This window comes from Miniopterus schreibersii (assembly GCF_964146895.1).
Source record: "Miniopterus schreibersii genome assembly, chromosome: 8".
NCBI lineage: Eukaryota > Metazoa > Chordata > Mammalia > Chiroptera > Miniopteridae > Miniopterus > Miniopterus schreibersii.
This window is the reverse complement of record NC_138109.1, coordinates 31,114,009-31,135,039: the sequence shown is the minus strand read 5'-3', so window position 1 is coordinate 31,135,039 and position 21,031 is coordinate 31,114,009. Positions and strand designations below refer to the sequence as shown.

The following is a 21,031-nucleotide window of genomic DNA, read 5'->3' as shown; positions in this document are numbered from 1 at the left end:
AGTAATATTTTTAATTGCTAATATGCTTTCTGTATACACTGTAATGTACCTGATTAGTTCAGGAAAAATGTTGCTAAATGAAGACTATTCTTAATTCTAATTTTTTTCTTATTGAAAACTAAAAATTTATCAGCCCCAGTATTTTCACTAGCAGTGTCTTTTTGCCCCCACTGAAGGTATTCTTTTTGACAAATATTTTTATAAGACTAATCTTGCCATATAGGCTGTCCCTATTTATGATTTTTTACATGTTCCATTAAATTTAGATGCTACAAAATTGTAGGCCTTCTGTAATTTTATGTAATTTCAGGACAGAGTATAAATTTTTTCTGTTAAAAATAGGAATACTCTTTAGGTGGAACTCCTACAATTCATTGCAAAGTATAATTATATAATTTTAGAATTAAATCTTGGATACTATTTGAGCTCTCATCATTTAATTTGCTCAGTTTTTTCCTTGCTTTTTTTTTTTTTTTTTAATTGATTTTAGAGAGAGGAAGGGAGAGAAACATTGGTGTAAAAGAGAAACAATAATCAGTTGTCTCCTTCACCTGTTGGGGCAACCGATTGAACCCACCACCTTTTGGTGTATGGGACGACGCTCCAACCCAGCCACACTGTCCAGGGTTTTCTTTGCTTTTGAGGGATATACTTCAATACCTTGGCAAATATTGTTTATAATAATTGCTATTTGCTAAAAGCTTCAAAGGTAAAGATTTTTTTGGAGCTTTAATCACTGTTTAAAATTTTCCAACTGATTTTGAACAAAATGCAACCAATTTTTAGAGACCTTCTTTTTAAGAAGATTGAATACTGAGACACTTAGGTTGGATTTTTAAAGTCAGTTTTTCAAATTTGTCTTTAAAATCTGATGATAGGTTGCAAGTAGAGCACATATATTGCCATGTTGAAGTTCTTTTTGTTTGTTTTTGATAATTACGCTTAAATTTTTAATTGTGGATATATGGAAACATTTGTAAATTTTGACAATTGCAGCAAACTCATTAACAGTGCTGTCACAAAGCTCCATTTTAAATAGAAATAACCTCAAAAGTTTTATGCAAATTGTGTTTATCCATTTTCTACAGAAATGGAAATTTATTACTTAATTTTGTATTAAATATACAGTTTCTTCATTTTAGCTCATTGCTACAGAAAGGGCTTATTAGATAATAAAAAATGGTTGCCAGACAACAAAATAAATAAGCAATTGTAGATTTATGCTCTACAATAACAAAACCACCTCAAGAGTTATCAGACTTGACTCCTCCCACCTAACCTGGAATTCCCCACTGACTTATTAGCCAGTTGGTAGCTTGGTGTATCTTGCAGGTCGTTCTACTTGTCATTGTACTGGCTGGCACACCAAATAGCCAGCAGGTGCACCATTGTCAGATACTTTGTCCACTGTCTCGAAAGGCTATAAGCAGTTAGCTGTCCATGGTTGCTTGCGCATGAGTATACTTCTCAGTGAGTCTTCTAGATCCTGCCCTTGAAAAGAAGGTGTTAGTTGTGTTATATCTGTAAAGAATAAGGAACAGAAAGATGGAATTATCACTAGCTCTCTTTCAGATTTCATCACTTGTTCAAGTGATTAAAGCACTTACACAGGATTAACTGATACCTTGGCCAGAAGCTAGATGAATACAGTTAGAGGTGTACTGAATCTATCTTGGCTTATTTTAATGTAGTAATTAATAGTAATAGTTCATTTAAGAAAGTGAGAAAACTGAGGCAAACGGTAAACTGGATGGGGTACTGGGACAGCAGTTTGTAAATCAAGACTGTCCTGAGCAAACCATGGATTTGGGAAGCAGCATGGTATTGTGAAAGAGCATGGAGTTGCCTGGGAGTGAGACAGACCTGCATTTAAGTCCAGTCTTTGCCATTTAAAAGCTCGGACGAGTAACTTCTCTGAGACTAGGTATTTTAGGGTTCTACAGATAACCAATAAGGGACACACACACATGCTGATTGATATTAAGGAATTGGCTCATGTGTGGAGACTGGCAAGTCCTAAATCTGCAGGGCAGCCAGCAGGGTGGGGAACTGGGGAAGAGTTCATGTCGCAGCTGAGTCCGAAGGCATTCTGGAGACAGAATTCCTCCTTTCTCAGGGGACCTCATTCTTTTCTCTTAAGGCCTTCAACTGATTGGATGATGCCCACCCACATTATGGGGAGTAATGTGCTTTACTCAAAGTCTACTCATTTAAATATTAAGTCTACTCATCTAAAAAAAATACCTTTGTAGTAGCATCTAGACTAGTGTTTGACCAAACAACCGGGTACCTTAGCTTAGCCAGATTGACACATTTAATTAACCTTCACATTAGGTTTCCTCATTTGCAAACTGGGATGATAATATGTAGCTCACAAGGATTAAGTGTGGAAGTATTTATAAAGCACTTAGCATAATGTGTTCTCATAGTAGGCACTCAATGAATGTTGGTTTCTTAATCCAGTTTTGTACCCATTAAGACCATAGTCCCAGTCTTGATGCTTTAAAGGTATTTTTCCATTTATCTTTGTATTTCTAAGCTTTTCTTGCCCCCTCATCTCTTTAATAAGCCCTGTCAAATCTATCTTATAAACTTTTCTTCAAAGCACATCCTTTTCTGGTATTTCCAGTGTTCAGGTCCTTCACTAGGCCATTAAATTTATTTCCTAAATAGGACTCTACATTCCATTCTGCTTTTCCTTTTTACATATAGATAGTCACCTATTTACTAAGTAAATAGCTCTTAAATTTGTCCCCTTTTTTCATCCTCATTTTCTTTACTTTTACCATGCAGATGAAGCCCTTCATAAATTGTCTTGTACAAAACTTCACAACCTTGTCTTCACTACCTATCACCATTCAGAACTCCTTGTGATTCTTTTCAGTTGTAATTGAGCTTTCTGTTGCATGCATGCCTTTGTGCATGCTGTTCTCTGTGTATAGAATCACCTTCTCCCCCCACTCATACTTCAAATTCCTGCACTGATATCACCCCCATGAAGCCTTCCTGGACTCCCTTTCTCGTTCCATCACATTCTTACATATTTGTGTATAGGTGAACCTGAGCCTTCAAACATTGATACTCCTAAACTGCCTTTAAGGTGAGATAATACGTCTGTTCATCATCTGACCAAGGAACCCTTTGAACTGTGGTATGAATTGAACAGGATTCCCAGCCTACAATCATTTCAGATATGATGATAGTATCTTTTTTTTGTACATACATTGGCATATTCATTTTATTGTTTTATTGAAGTGATTTTTGAATTGTATTTATACGTACTTTGGGCACTTGGGTAGAGGGTGACTGCTTAAGGCTTAGGACTTGAAACTGTCTTTAACCAAGCATTTCACCGCTAATTTGTTACATGTTGGGTTTTGGGTAAAATTTTGCATGAGGAAAAGAATTCTGATGTCAAGAATAATTTTAAAATTCTTGTTTTATTTCTTGTTCCTGCTTCTTAGTAATCTGTGTGGCTGCCTTTATTCACTCCCACTTCCCTCCCACAAGAAACAAAACCAAACTTTTTGAAATCAAGGATATTTTTTAATCATGTTTGTCTTTATTTTTTAAATATATATTGAATGAATACAAATATATTAATAGAAGTTACTGAATAGCATTTAATTTCTATTTATTTATTTTAGTTATCAAGTGGGAATCCTGTATATGAAAAATACTATAGACAGGTAAGATTTTTGTTTGTTTTCCTAGATTGAACATAAAATATGATTTCCACCTTTAATTGTATACATGCAGATTACCAATCAGTTGGGTAAATTTGACATGTCTTGTTTTCATTTTTTTGTGCTTTAGCCTCATGCTTTGAGTACTTAATACTTTTGACAAGCTCTCAGAAATGAAGGAAAGATAATTAAGCCCATATACTTAATTGTCTCAAATATTTATGTATCTTAAAAACCCATAGAATATTAGGTATATTCATCACGATATGAATACCCATATTAACTTATAAGCCAAATGGAAATGACTTTTAGTTGTTTTTAAGACTTTCTAAAGTTTTTAATATTTATAAAGTTAAAACCATGACTGTCATACAAATATAAAATGAACATATGTTGAGGATTTTATTCAACTCATTAATTACTGGGAGAACCAGTAAAATGTAAAAATGAGGATATGAGTTATATTCTCCAGACAAAATTCATTTTATTGATGTGGACAGTAATCAGTTGCACTGCTATCAGTTTTCTGTAATTTAACCAGCATCCCTACAGAGTGTAAAATAGCCTAGTTGATAGAAAGTCAATCAGGAGTGTATAGATAATCTCCTGAGGGTGTAGACAGTCTCATTTTCCCATTTCCAAATATTGGATAGTTTTTTGTAATAACACTCTTACCTTGTGTTCATAATCACTGAAAAGGCTGGTCTTTATATTTGACCTGGCTATTTACACAGTTGCAGCAAGCATTAATAAACCATTATAGGTCTCCTTGGGTGTGACTTGCACATCTAGAGAAATACATTCACTATTTAACAAATTCTAAGGCCAGATATTAATTTCTGCCTAAAATTTTTAAAGAATCTCAGATTGTACTTTATAAAGCATCTTTATTTGTTCCTCTATTTTGAGGCTAGCATCCGAACTTTTGAAATTCTACCCCATATTTCACCTGCAGTACCTACAAGTTGAAGTGAATTTATCTCATCTTGAGGTTTCCAATGTATGCTAAGGTTCCTAGTCAGTTAAGTGACCTTGCTTTACTGTCTGAGAGACTGGGACCTTATAAATCAAGTTGCAGGCCAGTTTTCTTGGGAGGGCTTTGTAGACATTGGCTCCACATAAAGACTTGGCTCCACATAAAGTCAGTTCTTGTTCTTAATAGTGGCTTGTTCTATCTGAATAAAAGAGAATCATTCTCAAATATGACCTTGTTTTTGCACATTCGATTTTCTCAATTATAACCTGATAAAAAGGAGACCAGATTTTTATTTAACCTATTGCGATACAAAGTAAGGGCATTCAGTTAAAGGATTTTTAAAAAATATATGTTTTTATTGATTTAAGAGAGAGAGCGAGAAAGAGAGAGAGACAGACATTGATGTGAGAGAAATATCAATTGGCTGCCTCCTGCAGGCCCCCTACTGGGGATCGAGCCCACAACCTGGGCTTGTGTCCTCACTCGGAATCAACCTGCGACCTTTTGGTGCACTGGAAGATGCCCAACAAACTAAGCCACACCGGCCAGGGCAAATGATTTGATTTTGAATTCTAAAGAATCAGTGAGAATCAGATACCATTGAAAACTATTTCATTCACTTTACAAAGACAGAGTCTACTAAATTGAGGGTTAGTGATAGTGTAAGAAGAAAAGTAAAAGAGCTTTCCCACATATCCATTACAAAATAGAATATTAAAATTAACACCAACAATATTCCAAGTAAATAACCATAATCACATTTTCCTCAACAGTTCATTCAGTCCTATATAATAATTTTTTGGGGGCCTGCTTTTATAAAATATATCTACTTCTGGACTGCAGAGAGTCCTGGAAATTCTGACTTAGTCCACCAGTACAGTCTGAAAGTTGTTTAAATGATGTCACCTCAGAAGTCTTTACCCAGAAGTCTATATTTTGAAGTGTTAACAATTTAGAGTACAAAGTATAGTCATTTAGATGAGGTTCTGAGAGTTTGTTGAAGATATAATTGTATCTGGTAACTTATAGCAAAGCCTTTAGGCAAGCATCAGAGTACAACAGAAACTGCCTATGTGTGACAATGACTAAATGGCTGTGTTTAATTTATTTTAGTAACCAAAAGAATGGAAGATAGTAAAATTCTTAATTGGAATACAGTTCATAAAAATTTCATAAGTGTTCATTTAATGTTTCCCCTGAGTGCTTCTATATTTAGACTGTGCTGGGGTAGGTGTTCTTTTTTTTCCCCTTCCCTGGTCAGGGAGTGGGGAAAGAAAAGGAGTTCTGGAGAATTCTAGAGGTAGGTTTCCCAACCCTTATTGTTACCCCAAATTTGGATTGGGCAATTCTTTTTTGGTGAGCACTTGAAAGAAAGGACTTCTTTTTTGCTTCTTTGCTGGGATTGGCTTCTTTGGAATGCTTTGTATATGTTTCCAAAAAACTTAGTCTTTTAACTAAACTAAAAAAAAACAACTCCTAAATATCCTAGTATCATTGTTATAACTTCTTAAAATTTGCTTTTTATTTGTAAAAATTGAACTTTACTGTAGGAAATCTTTACAGAACTGAGAGTCATTATTTTTCTTTTAAAATTGTTTTTCTATTCTTGGTGACCTCATTCTGTCTTAAAGGAAAGTCCCCCTCAGTTAAAACGATGTGTTACCCTTAATGTGCTTTAGGAGCTTAACAGTTTTTAAAGTGTTTCTTTAAGTTTATTATGGAATCACTGCTGTTTTTAGAGCTGCTTTGATTTTTTAATAAAGTGTTGCAGTTTCTAATAGTAAGTATAAAAGAAGTTTAATGATTTTAAGGTGTTTGAAAAAACAGATAACATATGCAGCTAAGACCTCTCCTTTACATCCTATTGCCACTTAAGTTTATTGGAATTTAAAAGGCAACTATAGAAGACTTGGAGTCAGGAGATAATGTGTTAATGTTATTACTCCACTAATTTACTCTGTTTCCTCTTGAGTTTCAGTTCTATCATTTGTGTAATGGACACAATAAAAAACACTTTGTAAATTGCCAGTGATGTCTAGATGGTACTCTACTTATATGGCTATCTATATATTCCTTGGCCTTGGTTTAGTCAAAGGATTCTCATTCCCTTTTTGAAAAAGCCAGTTGTCAAATCACAAGAAGGAAGGAAGGCAGGCAAATAATTTTGTCTTTGTGTCTGTTGTCAGCTTACCATTTGTATTTTTTCAGGTTGATACGGGCAATACTGGAAGGGTATTGGCTTCAGATGCTGCTGCTTTCCTGAAAAAATCAGGGCTTCCAGATTTGATACTTGGAAAGGTAGTATTTGTTCATTATAAATAGATTATAATGAATATTTAGCAGTGTAGATAAAATGGCTGCAAAATCAGAAAGATACCGTCAGGAAACTTAGAAGGTAGAAAGGAGTCATAGAGGCAATTATAGTAGTGTGATGGAGGAAATTTGAAAAGTAAGGTGTTTTTTAGATGTTTAGAAAACAAATTACATTTCAGTAGGATGAAAAGAGGAAGTAATAATACATTTGGGTATTGTGGGGAGAAGCAGTGCTGCAGACTGGGAACCTTGCCACCCACTCAGAGAGTTGGCTCTATCTCTACTTCCTCTATTATACCTGCCTCTAACTGCGTTTTGTATGTGGTGAATGGAGTGGGGGAATGAGAGGCTTAAGAAAAAGCACAAAAAGGTGGAAAGTCCCTCTGCTGGCTTCACTTCCTGGCGAGTCCTTATACATAATATGTATCCAAAACCCTGAAATGTTATCATTAATAATTTATTTAGAAATAAGCATTAACTATTTCAACTTGCCCATAAGAAAGAATATCATCTTAGTCGAATCTAAAAGGTAGTATGTTTTAATAAAAAGAGCATTAGACTTGGAGTTAGAAGCTGGGTTAATGAAAAAGGCATTGGACTGGAAGTTAAAGCCTGGGTTTCAATTCTTTCTCTGATGCCTTAAATGTTCTTGAGTAACTTTAGTGGCCTTAGTATTGCACTAAATGATCTTTAAGGTTTTTTTCCACTTTTAATTCTATGATTCTTAAATCTAATTACCAAAGAGTATGAGGTTGTAAATTGCAGGGATTTAACTTATCTTTAAGATGATTGTCGCTGAAAAATAAATTGATACTTTTTTTTTCTAAATTTCAGATTTGGGATTTAGCTGACACAGATGGCAAAGGTATCCTGACCAAACAAGTAAGGTTCAGAGATTCATATGAAAACATTTTTGAGTGATTCAAACTAAAAAATAGCCAGCAGTTTTTTGTATTTTTAAATTAATAATTGCTATTTACCAACATTAGGGTTTTGCAAGGGCAAGTGTCATAGCAATGAAAATATTTCTAATCAGTAGGCATTAAAGTAGCTAATTCCCAAAGGTTAGTGTTAGTTTGGTGATATAGTTCTACTGAAGTATCTCAGTCTTCTGGCTGCTATAACAAAATACCACAGACTGGGTGGCTTATAAACAGAAATTTATTGCTCATAGTTTCAGAGGCTGGAATTCTGAGATCACGGTTCGAACATGGTCAGGTGAGGGCTCTCTTCCTGATTGTAGACTTCTTGTTGTATCTGAACATGCCAGAAGTTGCAAAGGATCTCTCTGGATCCTCTTTTGTAAGGCACTAATCCCGTTAACGAAGGCTTCCCTGATGGTGTAAGCACCTCCCAAAGGCTCTACCTCCTAATATCTTCATCTTGAGGGGTTAGGATTTGAACATAAGAATTTTGGGGGACATGTGAGTAAGAGCATGGATTTCCCTCCCAGTCATTTAGAGAGATTTTGCTCTTTGTATCTTATTAAGTTTCTTACATGTACAGGGTTTATAAATAAACATGGATTTTTATTAGTTAATTGATAAGATGATATTGCCACATACATTTGAAAGGAAATTCTTGGCTAATCAAACCTGAGTATTCTGGTCCAGGTCTTAACTGACATATAACACAAAAAAATGGTTTACAGGCTAGATGTAAACCCTAGACCAGTAATTCATTAAAGTAGTTATGGGTGTTGGGTACTATTAGTGTACTTTGAAGTTCTGCTTGTTGGGGATGGATTTCAGAATTATACAGGATTGGATTCAAAGCTTGCTACATGCTGAAACATTGGTTGAGCACTGCTACTCAAAGCTACCTACTCCCCCCCCCCCCCCGCACTCCCCTAATAGGAACTGCTGAAACAGGATCACACTCAGAAAAGGGATGGGAAAATTCTTAATGAGAGGGTCAGAATACCCAGTCTCTTAATTAAGATTCCAGGGCTAGATTGTAGTCCCCATTGAAGCTCCTGGGCAGAAGGGCCAATTTGGTACATTGGAGACATAGGAACACTAAACTCATGAGCACCCAGAGTCTGCACTCAGTCAGCAAATATTTGTTGAGTACCTGTTTTGAGCCAGACTTTGGAAATACAGAGGTGAATGTGACAGATGTGGTTCCTATCTTAATAAGTTTACCATTTAATAAATTCTTCATTGATATTCCTGGACTTTGGATGTTGACTTTAAGTTGTCTTTGTTACATCTAGGTGGCTGGATTTATGGGTCTGCAGTTAAACTTTGATGTTTGTGTTGGTGGAATAGATTTTGAATTAACATGAAAAAAAAGAAAAGAAACCTATATTTACTGAGTTTCTATGTACCAAAAATGACAGTAGGTGCTTTCTTCCTATAGTATGGTTTTAATTTTGTTCCTCATAATATATTGCAAGGTATCTATTAGCACTCTTTTTTATGGAAGAATTTTATTTCACTTGACCATGGCCTCTCAACTTTAAGTAGCAGAACTAGAATTTATTGCAGGACTATGTCACTTCAGAGCCCATCTATACTTTGGGAGTGCATCAGATTACCTAAGAGTAATTGAATCTCATATATAGAATGAGAAGAGAAAGAGGGTTAATGTTTGAATACGTAGGATACCAGCTTTATGAAGCTCTCTTGGTGGAGGGGCAGAAGGCTTCAGGGAGGATCATGCGTTCCAGGCTGCCAAAAGAACAAGGAGGAGGAGGCTTTTTTTTTTTTAATTTTTTTTTTTTTTTTTTTTAATAAAAGAGGATTTGGTAGCTAGGATGTTATTTGTGACATAGTTAGTAGTTTCTCTAGCTAATGGTGGGAGTTGAAGTCAGATGGCATAGAAGCTTGTGGAATGAATAAAAAGAGAAGGGAAATCTTGAAATAGCATTTCTCAAGAAATTTATGAGGGAAGGCAAGGTATTGTATAAAGCAGGCAACCTGCAAGTGTTCTAAGAATAGGTTAGGAATTGGGTCAGAAGGGTATAGGTGAGAATAGGAGGTTTGAGAAAAGTCTTGAAGGATTGATTGCAGCAGTAGCTGTACTAGAGAGTATTGACAAGTTATGTAACTGGAGTAAAGTCTTGTTATGTCTATTCCCAGACCTGACTTTAACTGAAAACAGCTGAAACCAGTTGCATCAGCATCTTTGCATTTATTTATTAAATTTTGGACTGATACTTCAAATGCCAAAAATCCAAGGACCTTTGGGAGAGATTTATAAGTATTTTGAAGTCAAGCAGTTATATAATTGTTTTTAGATGCTGCACAGTTATTCTCTGTAGCTCTTCTGGAATAGCAATGATTGAGTCACTTGAATGATTGATCCAGTTTCAAAATTTATAATCTTAAATCCAGAGATGACTTTTGATAACATTTAGATATTATTTTCTCCTGGGCTTTTTCCCCCCCAGATTTTTTTCCTCACTTAAATGATAAAAACTATTTCTTAACACCATTAAATATTCTTTGAAGCATGATTATTAACTTTTAATTTCCACTATCTGTATGTATCACTATTTAAGTATTTCCCCATTTATATTAACACTTTTTTCCTATTTATAATGTTTGAAACATTTCTGTACATAGATTTTTTTCTCAATTTTAAAGTGTTATTCAAGCAAATGTGCTTTTATATTTGTTACTACATAAAAACCTTGGAGTAATTGTGAACTGTTTTGTATTTTTAAATTATAGGTATGTCTGTGTGTGGGTGGATGATGGATGGATGGATGGATGGATGGATGGATGGATGGATAGGTAGATAGGTAGATAACGCTCTTACAATCATATTTTTCTCCCTTAGGAATTCTTTGTTGCTTTGCGTCTTGTGGCATGTGCCCAGAATGGATTGGAGGTTTCACTGAGTAGCTTGAACCTGGCTGTTCCTCCACCAAGATTTGTAAGAAATGCTATTAAATTTAAATTTTATTTTTTAAATTATTGTATTAAAATAATTTTCCCCAACTCCTATCACCCAGCTACTTTTCTTTTGTAATGGTTACTACTGTTGTTAGTTTTTTGTGTGCCCTTCCAGAGTTAATATATGTGTATATAAAGAAATAATAATACTTATTTTCTCATTTTAATTGTAGCATACTGTACACACAATTATATGCCTTATTTTAATAACTTAAATGTTTTGGAGATCTTTACATATCATTACATAAAAGCTTCCTCATTCTTTTTTATAGCTGCATTATATTTCCTTGCTTCCATTCACCATAATTTATTTAACTTCCTATTGATGGACTTTTAGCTTGTTTCTAATCTTTTGTTTTAAAAAATGCTGCAGTGCATAATAACCTTGAATATATATTATTTTGCCTATGCAGAAATGCATTTATATATTTAATTTCTCAGAATTGGAATTGCTGTTGTAAAAGTTTGTACATTTATAATTTTCACGTATAATATCAACGTATCTCCTGTAGTGAGTGGTTGCACTAGTTCACACTCTCACCAACAATTGGTTGAATGCATTTTTGCTAATATACTGTTGTCAAACTTTCGGATCCTTGTCATTTTGGTAGGTGACCAATGGAGGGTAAGTGTAGTTTTAATTTGTCCTTTTGGTTTTGTGGAATGAGGTTGAATAGTTTTCTCATGCTTATCATCCATTTACATTGCCTTTACCTGAAATCTGTTTCTAGTCTTTCTTATGTTTTGTGGCTTTTGGTCTTTTTATTGAATTCTAGAGGCCCTTTATATATTAGGACAACAGCTCTTTGTCTATATGAGTTGTAAATACTTTTTCCCAAATTTTTCTTTTGTCTTTTGACTTCGTTTATGGTGATTTTTTTTCTATAAAGACATTGTTTTTTATGTACATGACTTACTAGGATTTAAAATTTTTTATGGTTTCTTTTTTTACATTTATGTTAGTCCTGATGTAAGATATGAATATGGGTTCAAATTTATGTCTTTTAAAGATGGCCAGCCGGGCGTGGCTCGGCGGTTGAGCATCGACCTAGGATCCAGGTGATCGGGGTTCAATTCCCGGTCAGGGCACATGCCCGGGTTGCGGGCTTGATCCCCAGTAGGGGATGTGCAGGAGGCAGCCAATCAATGACTCTCTCATCATTGATGTTTCTACCTCTCTCTCCCTCTCCTTTCCTCTCCCTGAAATCAATATATATTTTAAAAAAATAAAAATAAATTTAAAAGATGGCAACTTTACAGATCTCATGCAGTTTATTGATAGTCATCTTTTCCTTACTGATTTGAAATGCCATCTCAATCATGTGCTAAATTCTCATATGTATTTTGGTTTATTTCTGGATTTTTCTGTTCATTGATCTATCTGTTTATCCATATGCTGATCTCACATTGTCTTAGTGATCATATTTGGTAATTTGTTTTTATATCTGATAGGGCTAGGCCTCTCCACCCTACTCCTTTTTTTCCCCCCGGAAGTTTCGTGGCTCTTCTAACTTGTTTTTAAGTTCAGTATTTGGAAAGTATTTGGTCTGAATATTATGAATTTAACTTTAGTTTTGAGAATTTCTGCGCTTTAAGTTTAGGCTTGGAGCCATGGAGTCAGAGGGATAATTTAGGGATATGTTGCCTAACTATATTATTACAAGATTTGTTCAACCATATTTATATGTCTGTATAAGCAGATAAGCATAATTAGTTGGGCATGCTGTTGATAGGTTCATGTACTTGTAGCTTATAAATCTTAAGTTCAGTTCTTGTCCCAGTTGGCTTTCCTTCAAGAGTGCTGGGAAGAAGTCATCAGTTAACAGAGCAGTAAATATTTTTGTTACATTCAGATATCTTTATCTTGATGTCATTTATAATAGGTTTCTTCTGTAATTCTTAAGTTTTATTTAGTGTTCCACAGTCATTTATGTGGCTAATTCAGCTAAGTCAGTTTTGGTTTCATTTGTACTTATATGGTCTAATAGAATTAATGTAAAATAGTTAATGTAAAATAGAGTGTGTGTGTTCATTGAGATTCAACAGTTTGTATGAATGTATTTAAATCCAAAGACCTCTTTTTCTTCATTGTTTATTGATGTAAGGATTTCAGCCCTTCATATGCTATATTTTCCTTTTTAGCATGATACCAGTAGCCCCTTGCTAGTCTGTGGAACCTCTGCAACTGAGCTCCCATGGGCTGTAAAAGTAAGTAAACTTTGTAACTATTCTCTCCTTACCCCTGCTTTTCTTCCATATCACCCTCTCTCTGTACTTCTAAAATATATTTGCAATCTTCATTAGACTTTTATTTTTTACTGTTTGGGAAATACTGGTAGTAGAAATCTTTGGAGGGACTTTATAGCACTGTCAGTCATTTTGTGACAGTATTCGCTTAATCTCATTCCCGATATAGTGTAAACTAAAAATGGTGATGTTGGAATCCTATATTAACTAAAGTATTTGATGAATATTTCACCCCACTGGTATTATATCTAGTTTATCTCACTGGTACTATGTCTGGCTTGAAAATCCTGGTTAAATAAGCACTGTTTTTAGAGCTATTAAACAAATAATTCTTCATGAAATTATTTTCTGAAATAGGTCTTTTGCTTTATAGGTATTTGGAGACATCACAATGGTTATAGCTATCTTATCAGATTTTCAAAAATACAGTTTATTAAAAAAATTGATTTTAGAGAGATATGAAGGGGGAGACAGAGAGAAAGAGAAAGATAAAGAAAAATCAATTATTGTATGTGCCCTGACCTGGGATTGAACCCACAATCTTGGCATATTGGGATGACACTCTAACCAATTGAGCTATCTGGCCAGGGCCTTATAGAATTTTAAAAGTGTAATTTGAAAATGCTTGTAGAATATAGCAGATCAGTGACCTTCAATAAATTTGTACAGTTTTGTCAGAAAGCTATTTTGGTTTGTGTGCCTATGAATGCTTGTGTGCTCTTAACTAATTTTAAAAAGTGTAGGGATTTGGACTTGATTGGACAAATCAAGAACATAGTTTTTTATGTTATACGAGTAACTTGCCAGGATTTTAGAAAATTTTTGTCTTTTTGCTTTAAAAAAAAATTTTTTTTAATCCTCACCCAAGGAGTGAGGATATTTTTTCCATTGGTTTTTAGAGAAAGTAAAAGGGAGAGGGAAGGGGGAGAGACAGAGAAACACTGATGTGAGAGAGACACATTAATTGGTTGCCTCCCACAGATGCCTCTACCAGGGGTGGGGTGGGGAGGTGGATGGAACCTGCAACCCAGGTATGTGCACTTGACCGGGAATTAAATCCGAGAACCTCAGGTGCGCAGGCTGACACTCTAACCACTGAACAACTCCAGCCAGGGCGAAAATTCTTGTTACTGATATCTTTGCTTTGGGGAAAATGGGAGAAACTTGGTGTTTATTCCTATGGAAGTGATTTTCTTTTTAAAAGTTGTTTGAGTTTGAAATGTGATTAACACCACGTTTAGAAAGTCGTGGAATGCCACTAACTAGATGTGTGTTTTTATAAAAGTTACTTCCTTTCTGTGGATCTATTTAAATAAGAAGGTTGAACTAGGTGCTTTTCTCAAAGCCCTTGTATCACTGAAATCTTGTGATTCTAAACTAACAATAGAAAAGCAAAGATAGTATTCCATCTGCAAAAGGAATGGAGGGGATACTGAACTCAGATGGAGGAACTTAAATTATCATTTACTATGTTTTTTAAATGATGAGTTTTAAAAAATATGCTGTCTATCCTTTGAGGGCTTGATTTTTATAACTGCAACAAAATCCTTTTCATCATTGTTTTAATTTGTGATTTTTTTATATTATAGTCTGAAGATAAGGCCAAATATGATGCAATCTTTGATAGTTTAAGCCCAGTAAATGGATTTCTGTCTGGTGATAAGGTGAAACCAGTGTTGCTCAACTCTAAGTTACCTGTGGATATCCTTGGAAGAGTAAGATATTATTAAATTCTAAATGTAATTTTTATATATTTTAATTTTGAATCTACCAGGAGCATTTATAGCTCATTGTTAAAAAATGCACATATCTTATTTTGAAGTTGTGTTACAGAATTTTTGTGTTCTGACAATATATAAAATCATTGCCAATTTTATTTCTTTATTTGGTTATTCCTTCTAAAATATGGGTGTTTGAAATCTAGAAACCCTTTAATACGTCTTTTTTTCTTTGTGTTGTACACTCTGACCTCTTGACTTAATTTCCAAAGACCATCAGTAATTTACATCTGCCACCTACTCCACAGCTGTATCATAAGGCTTTGTCATAAGAAATAGTTTCATCTCTGAAATCAAAAATTGTACTCTTTAAGTAGAACTTCTTGTCTTTTTAGATCTCTCCTAGATACTTGCAAAACTACTTCTTTGACTTCATCAGGATCTTTAAATCTCAGACTCCTTTACTTTCTCCATCTTTTGAATCTAATCTACTTTTTTCTTCATCCAACTTGGATTTTTGTGGTCCACAGCTTCATGTCAGTATCCTTAGCTCCCTTTACCATTTTTTAACTTCTTGCTTGCATGGTGAAAAATCCAGCTTTGAATGAAGCTAATTATCTACCTTCTTTATAATTACATATGGACTAGTGAGAAAGTCTAATAAAGATTACTATCACCATAATTTTTTGATCACCATCTTCAGCTTGTCTTTTCTTACTGCCAGCTGCTCTTGTACTGTTTCCATAGTGATTTTTCTCTACCACTCATCATATGTCAAACCTTATCTACTCTCCTTAAACCTCCAGTCCTTTCTTTAATCCCTTGCTTAATCAGACTGTAGGGTCAAATCCTGGCTGCATCACTTCTTAGCTGTGTGACCTTGGGCAGATCATTAGAAAAGCATGTCTTCTAATCTTTAAAATAAGTATATTTCACAGTTTATATTGTAAGGATTAAATGTGATAATGTATGTAAAGTACTTCGCACAGACTGTGAATGCTGACTACCATGCTGTTGTGATGATGATGATAATGACTAACATTACACCCCAACAGCACTACTGCTGGATCAGTGTTGGATAGGTTAGGTGCTCAATAAATATTAATTTAAAAGCCATTTTGTAGTATTGTTTCTCACTAATCATTTCTCCACTGTACGGTTCAGTGCAAGATTTCTAAACTATAAATATAATCCTGTTATTTTTATTTATTTATTTTTTAACGTAAAACTAACCCTCTTAGTAGCTTCCCATTGCTTTTAGAATGAAGTCCAAACTTCTTTCAAGGCATTTAATGACCAGGCACTTGCTTGTCTTCACTCATGTCTCTCAACAGCTCACTTTCTCTTCCTGCCCCAAGTGAGATTTTGTTGAAGGCTTAAATATCTTCTTCTCAAGGATTTAACATAGTTTTATAGCTGGTCTAAAGCTATGGAATTTATTCTAGTTTTAGACCAAATCTACCAGTGGCTTTTAAATTTTATTTTTTCTTTGTAAGCCCTGGATATTTGTTGGCTAATAATTCATAATACAGTATTCATTGCATATTTCTTTTAGTTGATTAGAGATTCTGTAGTGTAGGGAAAGTAACAATGAGCTTAATTGGAAGTCTTCATATTGAAAACTGATTCCTTTACTTAATAATAGTTGCATGGTCCTAGATAAGTCATTTAGCCTCATGTCTAAAACAAGGTTGATAATACCACATGGAGCTGTTGCATAAATTAACTGGACGATGTTCGTGAAAAAGCATTGTACTCCAAAATACTATATACATACTTGTTTTATGACTTGAGAGGGAAAAAATAGTTATAAAAAAATTTGTGAAGGAATTTCTGTTTAAAAATACTTAAGTGAGTTAATTACTTCTTTTTACAGTATTGTTAATATAGCATATAATAGCAATATAATAATCAGTATAATTGAAATTTCTCAGAAAAAATAGAATGTTTAGGTAAAACTTTTACCCCTATTTTTGTATTTGGTGTTTACATGTAACACATGAAATGAAAGAACATTATCTTTCTCAATTCTTTTCTTTTTAAGGTTTGGGAATTGAGTGATATTGACCATGATGGAATGCTTGACAGAGATGAGTTTGCAGTTGTAAGTAAACTAATGCTCTTAAAATCTTAAACATCTTAATGGTTTATTCAGTGAAAATTTCCCCTTTTAGTTCATCCTTATAGAAAAACTTATTTCCCTAACATTGTTGGTATGAATATTTTTACCTAGAATTTGTAGATAATCAATAAATATTTTTAAACAAATGGATAATAGAAAATATATGTGTTATCTTCATTTTATTTGACTTTAAGGTACATACAGATATGTATTTGGATAATGCATTGTAAAGATGCTAAGTAGTAGTATCTTTTGTATCCTGACTTGACAAAGCATCTCTGTACCTGTTTCTGCTATGGAATAATTTTACCTCATATATATACCCCCAAATTTTCACATTTATTTCATTAAAGGATAACTTTAGTTTTATTTCATTTATATATGCTGAGAAAGTTTTGATGTCTCTCATCTGAAGTCATGTTATCCTTAGTAATTGGATAGTTAATTTCAAATAGAGTTGTATTCATCTCTTCCTTAGAGGTTAGATAAAATTCTGCTGTGAACTCATTTCCTATAAGGATGAATGGAAATCTCCAGTCACCCTTTTAATCTCTTATTTGAAAATTAGTCTGTTCAAAGTTTCTTTTATTTTGCTAAGGAATTATCCATTTCTTTGACTTTCAAACTTATTGTCACAGATTTATTTGCATTTTTCTTTTACTCTCTTCTGGGCTTGTGGTTGTACTCCTTTTTCATTCCAAATCTTAGGTATTTTTCTCTCCTCAGTTTTTTGTTTAATTGCATTTTACCTAGCTTATTGATCTTTGAATAGAGATCTTTTTTATTTATTTATCCTTTCTGTTAGGCTTTAATTTTTATTCTTTTCAACTTTTATCTTAATTTTATTTCCTAGTTTCTTTTGGTTTACTTTTTAAAAAAAATTTCTGAAGATGAGTACTAAGTCCCTTTATTTTTTATCTTTAATATTTAAAGCATTTAAAGGGCATCCCCCCCCCCCCCCCCCCCGAATACAGGTTTAGCTGGATTCCATAGATATTGGCACAAAGTATTTTCACTACTTTTTAGATAATTTTTAGTATTTTTTTGATCATCTGTTTAGGAATGTTTCCTACTTTCAAAGTATTTAAGTGTATTTGTTTGGCTTTTGTTCCCTTTATATATACTTTTAGTTGGTTAGATTATGACTTGAGAATGTGATCTTTAAAATCTCTACTTAAAAAAAATTTGTTTAGGTTTTCTTTGTTCCCAAGTTCATGTCCTACTTTTACATATGTTCTCTGGATTTGCTAACATTTCTGTTCAGAATATTTTAGACTTGTGTAAACCCGCTACATAGATTTTATTATGTTTCAGTTTCTCTCTGTCCTTTTCTCTGCTGTCCTGGAGTAACCTTAGGTTTACTTTTGATATTTTTACATTGAAATCATCAAAAAGATATTCTAAATGCTTCTTAGTTAAGTGTCTGTTTCTAGCTGTGTAAATGCATCTGCTAATACATTTTAGTTTAAAAACTAGTTACCAGGCAGATAATTGTGTGTGTGTGTGTGTGTGTGTGTGTCTGTGTGTGTGCGTGTGTGTGTGTGTGTGTGTGTATGGTGCCTCATTTGATTTGGTTGCTGTATTTGTTTCAATGGCAAACTTTGATTATGATAAAGTACAGTGTTGCAAGAAAACAGTCACAAACCAGCAGTATACCGTTCAAGTTTTCATTTAAAAAAAGTTTTTTTTAATCCTCACCTGAGGATATTTTTTCTAATGACTTTTTTAGATAGAGTGGAAGGGAGAGAAGAGGTGAGGCAGAGAAGGAGGGGGCGCGAGGCGGGGAGAGAGAGAAACATTGATGTGAGAGAGACACATCGATTGGTTGCCTCCTGCATGCACCCTGACCAGGGCGGGGCATTGAACCTGTAACCCAGGTACATGCCCTCGACAGAGAATTGAACACTCAACCTTTTGGTGCACAGATGGACACTTAGCCATACTGGCCAGGGCACCTTTTCTGTTTTATTTGGTAGAAAAATTGACTTCAGTTTTGTCAAGGAAACTTATTTTCAAGGCAACATGAAATTAGTAATATAGTATTTTTTTAACTTTCAAAAAATATGTTGTCTATTGGCAGCAGGTGGCTGACATTGCGTTTTTTGCTTCTAGTGTCTGCTTTTCCAGGAAATGAGTCCCATCTGCAGCAAGAGGAATGCTGACCTTTAATGTGCATGTTAGTCACTTCTTTTAGCTTAGTGTCAATCTGATAATATTACATATATTGTGAATTTGGTTGAAAGTATGTGCTAGCCAGATTGTTTTCATTCTGGAGTTTCAAGCTTTTCCAGATAGAAAGTTTGTGTTTCTAAAACTGAAATTGAAGAAATAAATAAAACTGAAATTGAATTCTTCAAGTTGACAAGTGAATGGGGAGAGGAGAATTGTTGGTTTGGATCAAATGGTTAAATGTGGTCTCAGGATAAACAGCATCAGCATCACTTGGGAACTTCCTAGAAATGCAGATTCTCTGGCCCAACTGCAGACTTACTGATTCTAGAATCTAGGAGCAGATCCCAGAAATCTGTGCTTTATCAGGCTGTCCAAGTGGTACTGATACTTGCTACAATTTGGGTACTAATGGGTCAAAGATTAGTTTTATTGCTTATAGAAGAGAGCATAGTATTGTAAAATTACATGTGTGCTCCTAAAAAAGCTGATCAAATCTGGAAAAAAGAGCTTTGTAGCCAGAAGATCTTGGCTACAAAATCTTAACTCTGTCACTTCTTAAAAATATATCAGACAAATTATTTAGCATCTCTTAGCTTCAGTTTCTTCACTTGTAAAATGATACTAGTAATCACAGAAATCATGGGTTATATTAGGTCTCCATGAGCATTGATTTGAAAGCTCCACAAAACTTAACTTTGAATTAGAAGCAGTAGGGTCAGACTCCTCTGAGCACCTGATACAACAGGCCCTTCTCCCTGGAAAAATGCACAGACAGAAAGAATGTGAGTAGAATCTGAGGAGGGCCACGTGGTCCAGAAGCCCCCAGGTGACCAGTGCCTGTATCATCAAAAGTGAAAATAAATGGCCCAGCCAGCATGGCTCAGCAGTTGAGCATCGACCTATGATCCTGGAGTTCGCGGTTCAATTCTGGGTCAGGGCACATACCCGGGCTGTGGGATCGATCCCCAGCTAGGGGTGTGTGCAGGAGGCAGCCAAGTAATGACTTTCATCATTGATGTTTCTACCACTCTCTCTCCCTCTTCTTTCCTCTGAAATCAATAAAAATATATTTTTAAAAAAGTGAAAATAAATGAACTAAGCAGGCAATAATAAAAAAAAAAGAATTAGAAGCAACCTTATTTTGGGGAGTATTGTCATTTTTAATCGGAGGAAAAAATTAAGAAATATTAAAGTTTTCTTCCAGTTGCTGTTGGAATCTTTTTGGAGGTTCCAAGTTGCTTTGAGTAATTTCAGATGCTTGAAGATAGTTATGGAAAATTTTTATCTTTTGAAATTCTCAAAGGTGCCTTAAATTCAAAGTGGAAGGGATATCCTGGTACAGTCTCTACGCAGGTTGTCTCACTTTGTGCAAGTGCTTTATGTATTTAATAACTAAAAATAATTTTAGTAGATAATACATTCTCATAATTCAGAAGTCAGTACAATATAAGAAGATATTCAGTGGGAAAAAATCTCAATCCCATTGTTGCCCTCAACTCCAGTTATACCTACTCCATAATGAACCACTTTTCTTAGTTACTTGTTTACTCTTCTAGAATTTCTTAATGCAAATACAAACAAATATGAATAATTATTACCCCCTTAACATAGAAGATTACATAGTATACACACTGGTATACACATTGTTCAACACTGTACCTTTTCATGTTTAACAGTGTGTCTTAGATATCTTTTCACACAGAGAGCTCCCTGATTTTTTTTCTGGTCAACTTTATTGAGGACTACTTTATAGACAGTGAATTGCATTTAATTTAAGTATATAATTTGGCGAGTTTTGACAGTTGTATATAGCTATGAAGTTACCACCACAGTTCAGATATAGAATACCCCCTCCCCCTTTTTTTGTTTCATGGTATACTTCATTTATGGATGAA

General features: G+C 34.3%; 1 protein-coding gene across 5 annotated transcripts in view; it reads left to right on the top strand.

The window, feature by feature from the left end:
* Positions 1 to 21,031, top strand: part of EPS15 (epidermal growth factor receptor pathway substrate 15) — a 94,201-nt gene that overhangs the window by 15,984 nt on the left and 57,186 nt on the right. For all 5 annotated transcript variants that reach the window (XM_081143950.1, XM_081143952.1, XM_081143951.1 and 2 more), the window contains 7 exons: positions 3,648 to 3,689; positions 6,871 to 6,960; positions 7,810 to 7,857; positions 10,762 to 10,857; positions 13,020 to 13,085; positions 14,714 to 14,839; positions 16,887 to 16,946. In XM_081143950.1, coding sequence (XP_081000076.1) covers positions 3,648 to 3,689; positions 6,871 to 6,960; positions 7,810 to 7,857; positions 10,762 to 10,857; positions 13,020 to 13,085; positions 14,714 to 14,839; positions 16,887 to 16,946 — 528 coding nt within the window. The remainder of the gene's footprint in view (positions 1 to 3,647; positions 3,690 to 6,870; positions 6,961 to 7,809; positions 7,858 to 10,761; positions 10,858 to 13,019; positions 13,086 to 14,713; positions 14,840 to 16,886; positions 16,947 to 21,031) is intronic.